Source organism: Somniosus microcephalus, unplaced genomic scaffold (genome assembly GCF_052327205.1).
Source record: "Somniosus microcephalus isolate GS21.2 unplaced genomic scaffold, FLI_Smic_1.0 unresolved_chr3, whole genome shotgun sequence".
NCBI lineage: Eukaryota > Metazoa > Chordata > Chondrichthyes > Squaliformes > Somniosidae > Somniosus > Somniosus microcephalus.
In genome coordinates, this window is record NW_028225181.1 from 70,453,217 (window position 1) to 70,459,216 (window position 6,000).

The 6,000-nt window shown below is 53.5% G+C and overlaps 1 protein-coding gene across 1 annotated transcript in view; it reads left to right on the forward strand.

Annotated features, from left to right (window-relative positions):
* Positions 1 to 5,611, forward strand: part of LOC147091925 (uncharacterized) — a 53,332-nt gene extending 47,721 nt beyond the window's left edge. Inside the window, exon 5 of the mRNA XM_085976642.1 lies at positions 4,642 to 5,611. Within this exon, the coding sequence (XP_085832768.1) occupies positions 4,642 to 5,445 (804 nt within the window). The 3' untranslated portion in view covers positions 5,446 to 5,611. The remainder of the gene's footprint in view (positions 1 to 4,641) is intronic.
* The last annotated feature ends 389 nt before the right edge of the window (positions 5,612 to 6,000 follow it).

A 6,000-nucleotide genomic window follows, 5' to 3' on the forward strand; every position in this document is an offset into this window, starting at 1 on the left:
AGCGACCCCTCCCGGTCACCAAGGGGGGGAGGAAGGGAGGGGGGAGAATGGGAGGGGGGAGCCAGCAGACCCTCTCCCCTCTGCCGGCGATGGCTCCGCTGAGCTCCGTGCCGCCCCACGCACTGACATGCCGAGCGCAGCGCCCCGGTGAGCCCGAGCCCCGCCCTTCTGAGGCCGGGCCTGAGACGGCCGATTGCGGCTGGCCCGGCCTGGTTGCCTTGGTAACTCTCCGCCTCCCGATCTCCGGGCCTGAGCGGCTTGAGACGGCCGATTGCGGCTGGCGAGCCCGGTTGCCGGAGTAACCCTCTCCGCTCCCCCTCCCGAGCCCCGCCCCCCCCGAGCCTGCTCGCTTCCCTCTGGCCGCGCTCTGTGTGGAGGTGCGCCGTGCAGCGCGAGGAGCTTGCAGTGAGCCCAGCCAGCCTTTACCAAGATGGCTGGCCGCTGGTTCGGAATCGGGCCCAGCGGGATGGCCGGTGCGTAGCTCGGGCGTGGCTGGGCAACAGACGCCCAGGCTTCGAGGCCTGCCTGGAAAAACGGTGAAAGGTAGGAAAATTATAGAGGTTAGAAAAAAGATTTACAAATGAATTAACTTTTTTAAACATTTTGTGTTTTAAAAGCGACTTTTTTTGGTGGAAATGTAGATTTGAAAAGAAACACGCAGAAAGCGGGAAAAAGAAATGAAAAGTTTGGAATCACGATAGCGTCGACTCACCTCGGTTCAGAACGATAAGGCCCGCCCACACACGCACCGATTGGTCGACCGTTAGGTCACTGAAGCGTAGGATTGGTCAATCGTCCTGTCACTCGACTCGAGGGGGGCCCGCCCACACACGCCAGGAACCCGCCCCCGCCACGCCGCGATTAGTCGACCGTCGGGTCGCTGGACCATACGATTGGTTGACCTCGATGTAACTCAATGCTAATGAGCAGATAATGAGCGGAATTTTGAACGTTTCTTGGATACTGCGGGTGCAATTTTTGTCCGGCCGAAACGTAAATACGCTTACGACCGTTCCGGAATCGCAAGCTTTCTTTTGATGTAACGCACGTGTAGGTACGCTCTATAACTTTAGAGTGTATAGCTCGACAGACAGACAGATAGACAGACAGATGTATCCTAGATAGATAGATATAATATATACTAGCTGGGGGAGCCCGGCTTTGCCAGGGCTGTTTTGGGCCGGGCGGTTTAAATCGAGTGCGAGGCTTTGGGGCCTGTCTGTCCCTCTGTGAATCTGCTGCCGAGCAACATTTTAAATCGAGTCCCAGGCTTTTGGGCCCTGTCTCTGTCCCTTTGTGAATCTGCTGCCGGGCAACATTTCTACCTTTTAATACCTTGAAAGATGAAAGTGAAAATACTTATAAAACGTTTTTGGTAAATCTTATGTTATTTTTAAAAGAGATACTAACTTTTTCAAAGCTGGATGATCAAAGTAGTTTGAGCTGGAAGCTGAAGTAATGTTAGTGAAACAATGGCTGCCAGATCCCTGAGATGAAAACGATTAGTCCCGCCCACACACACACACACCGATTGGCCAACCATCAGGGGACCATACTGTCGGATTGGTCAATCGTGACGGCACAGGATTGGTTGAACCTTGACGTCAGTCAATCAATGCTAAGTAGCAGATAATGAGTTTAATTTTGAAGGTTTTTTGCATAAGGCGCGAACAATTTTCGTGCGACCGAAAAGTAAATACGCTTACGACCGTCCCGGAAGCGTAAGCTTTCTTCGGAGGTAACGCGCGCGTAGGTACGCTCTATAACTTTCGAGCGCATAGCCGGACAGACGCACACCCGAGGACAGAAGGACAGACAGAGAGATCGACTCATACATACATGCACTAGCTGGGGAGCCCTGCGTTGCGAGGGCAATTTTGGGGCGCGAGGGCAATTTTGGGGCGTTTGGTCTCCCTGCCCCTGTGTGTCCCCCCTCTCCCTGTCATGTCCTCTCCCTGTCCTATCCCTCCCTCCCCTCTCTCCCTCCCCTCCTCTCCCCTCTCTCCCTCCCCTCCCCTGTCTCCCTCTCACCCCTCCCCTCCCCCGCTCCCCCACTCCCCTCTGTCCCTCTCTCCGGCCCCTCCCCCTGCCTAGCGCCTGAGGTCCGGTGCCGTTGCTGAGGTCCCCCGCGTATCGCGCGGCTGATGGACGGCCGCTGCGGGCAGGCGGGCGGCGCTTGCGCGGTGAGTGCGGGCGGCGCATGCGCGGTGAGTGCGGGCGGCACATGCGCGGTGAGTGCGGGTGGCGCATGCGCGGTCAGTGCGGGCGGCGCATGCGCGGTCAGTGCGAGCGGCCCGCGGGAGCCGGCAAGGCCGTTAGCGAGCGAGAAACTTTGGGCGGCGCGCCCGCGCTCCGTCCGCGACACCTGAGAGGGGGAAGTAGAGAGAGACAGAGAGGGAAGAGGAGAAGGAGAGAGCGGGAAGAGGAGAGAGGGAAGAGGAGAAGGAGAGAGAGGGAAGAGGAGAAGGAGAGAGGGAAGAGAGGGAGAGAGAGAGAGAGAAATTTTTTCAGCTTCAGGCCCCGAGTCCCCCCTGCGCGAGGGTGAGGAGGAGGCGGGGGGGGTTGCTAAACACAATATAAAACTCAAATAAATTGTTAATTAATTGCCTAACACATAATTGAAATATTTACCTTAGTTCCCTAACACACAGAAAGTGTGGGGGAAAAAATCGTGGAAAATCAAGATGGCGGCCACTCACCTCGGTTCAGAAGGATAAGGCCCGCCCACACACGCACCGATTGGTCGACCGGTCAGGTCACCGAAGCGTAGGATTGGTCAATCGTCGAGTCACTCGACACTCAACTGTAGGAAGACCTCGACGTCACACGGTCGCTAATGAGATGCTAATGAGCGGAACGCTGAACGTTTTTGGGATACCGCGGGCGGGATTTTTGTCCGGCCGAAACGTAAATACGCCTATGACCGGTCCGGAATCGCAAGCTTTCTTTTGAGGCGACGCGCGCGTCGGTACGCTCTGTAACTTCCAAACGTATAGAGACCAGGCGGACAGACAGACAGACATCGGGACAGACAGAAGAGCCGCTTTATATATATAGATATATATATATATGTATGTATATATATATATATATATCTCAAGAAAAGCAGTGGTCCTAGTACCGACCCCTGGGGAACACCACTGGATACCTTCCTCCAGTCTGAAAAACAACCGTTCACCACTACTCTATTTCCTGTCACTTTGCCAATTCCGTATCCATGTTGCCACTGTCGCTTTTATTCCATGGGCTTCAACTTTGCTGGCAAGCCTATTATGTGGCACTTGTCGAACGCCTTTTGGAAATCCATGTACAACATGTTAACCGCATTGCCCTCATTAACCCTCTCTGTTACCTCATCAAGAACCTCAATCAGAATCAGAGCGGCCAGGCCCAGCGGACATGCAGCCAGGGCCCTGGCACCAGGAAACCCTGGGTGCAGCGCCTACCCCATCCGAGCCGCCGCTTTCCGGTTTCTTCAGCCGGTTCCACCAAGTCCGACTCGGGCCAAAGGACAGGAGCCAGGCTCCCAGAATGACCCGTAGCCCCGGGGAGCATGCGCACTCTCAGCGGGTAAATCAGCGAGTTGGATAGAGTGGTTTCTGGGGCGCGGTGAATTGTGGGTGCTGCGGCCGCCATTAGTCAGCAGCTGTCGGGAAGAGTTTTATTGCAGGCTGACGGAAGGTAGGTCCCTGGCCGCCTGTGTAGGTCTTTTTGTTGCTTCTGTTTGAGCTGGAGTGGAGATGGAGCAGAAGCAGCTGGGTTTAACCCCCAGTACTTCTGAGCCCAGGAGGACCCAACAATTTCCAATGTGAGACTGTCAAGGGAGGTGGATTCTGGGGGAGATTAGGTTGTTACACAGACACTGTCCCTACAATGTAAAAGAGTATTGTTTTAGGAATAAGTATTTCTGTAGAGGCTTTTAATCCAGTTTACATCTGCAGATTTGTTTTAATTCATCCTTGGGATGTGGGCGTCGCTCGCAAGACCAGAATATGTTGCCAATCCCCATTTTCCCGTTGAGAAGGTGATGGTGGGCCGCCTTCTTGAACCGCTGCAGTCTGTGTGGTGAAGGTACTCCCACAATGCTGTTGTGTAAGGAGTCCCAGGATTTTCACCCAGTGATGATGTAGCAACGGCGATATATGTCCAAGTCAGGATGGTGTGTGACTTGGAGAACTTGGAGGTGATGGTGCTCCCATGCACCTTCTGCCTTTGTCCTTCTAGGTGCTGGAGGTTGTGGGTTTTGGAGGTTCTGTCAAAGTTCTGGTCGAGTTGCAGATGTATAAAGTCCATCTCCTTTGCCCCCTCCCACTCCCACCTCTCTCTCTCTCTCTCTCTCCTCCCATAGAGGCCAGAGGCCCAGACCAGGTGACAGATTCCCTTCACTGAGGGACATTAGTGAACCAGTCGGATTTTATGACAATCCAGCAGCTTTCATGGTCACTTTTTTCTAGTGCCGGCCCCACAAATGACCAGATTCATTGAGCTCAATTTCACAACCTGCCTCTTTAGTGGGTTCTCTCACGCTCCCTGTTTTAAATTCATTTTACAGGGTATTGGAAGGGGAGGATTTGCAGACGGGAAACTCAAACCAAACATCACGTCAAGATCTGACAGTCACTCGATTCATCAGGAACTGAATATCATCGGCCTTTGAATATGGAAGCAAAAAGCACCGTTCACACCGGGGAGAGGCCGTTCCCCTGCTCTGAGTGTGGGAAGGGATTCACTAATTCATACAAACTGCTGTCACACCGGCGAGTTCACACTGACGAGAGACCTTTTAATTGCTCGGACTGTGGGAAATGCTTTAAAAGTTCCGGGGAACTGATGTGCCATCAACGTGTTCACACAGACGAGAGACCGTTCAGGTGCTCTCACTGCGGGACTGGGTTCAGGCGATCATCTGGGCTCACTGTACACCAGCGCACTCACACTGGGGAGAGGCCGTTCACCTGCCCTGAGTGTGGGAAGAGATTCACTCAGTCATCCAACCTGATGAATCACCAGCGAGTTCACACTGGGGAGAGGCCGTTCACCTGCTCTGAGTGTGGGAAGGGATTCACTGAGTTATCCAACCTGCTGAATCACCAGCGAGTTCACACTGGGGAGAGACCGTTCACCTGCTCCGTGTGTGGGAAGGGATTCACTCAGTCATCCACCCTGCTGAATCACCAGCGAGTTCACACTGGGGAGAGGCCGTTCACCTGCTCTGAGTGTGGGAAGAGATTCACTCAGTCATCCAACCTGCTGAATCACCAGCGAGTTCACACTGGGGAGAGACCGTTCACCTGCTCCGTGTGTGGGAAGGGATTCACTTGCTCATCCCACCTGCTGACACACCAGCGAGTTCACACTGGGGAGAGGCCGTTCACCTGCCCTGATTGTGGGAAGGGATTCACTCAGTCATCCCACCTCCTGACACACCAGCGAGTGCACAAGTGACTGCAGGGATTGGATTCTGCTGCTGTTGTTGCTGCTGTTAATCACATCCAGGACTGAACCATGTTCATTCTGACAGGTGGGGATTGTTTCTGCTGATGTTAATAACTCCGGGAACTTGGCTGGAGTTTAATATTCTGGATATATGTCAAATAAATCAACTTTTTTAAAAACACATTGTTGTAGATTTTTGTCTTTCCCACCTGAGTGTTTAGCATCACCTGGCTGGAGCTCAGAAAGGACAATCTGGGGGAGGATCGTACGACAGGAACAGAACTCCAGCCTGGACACAGTCCTTCAGGGCCACACTGAGAGGGGCAGACGGCACTTTGGCCTTTCTTCTCTCTCTTCACTGACAGCAAAGTCCCCATGAGGGTTAATCTCGAGGCATGTGAGAAACATATCCCAGCCACTCACTGCCATGGTTTAGAACTCCTAGGCACGGAACAGAAGGCTCCTTTAGGAATGTACCCCAGTGCTTTTTTTTAATGGCCTTATTAACCTGTGTTGCTACTTTTAGTGATTTGTGTATCTGGATCCCTGGATCCCTCTGCTCCT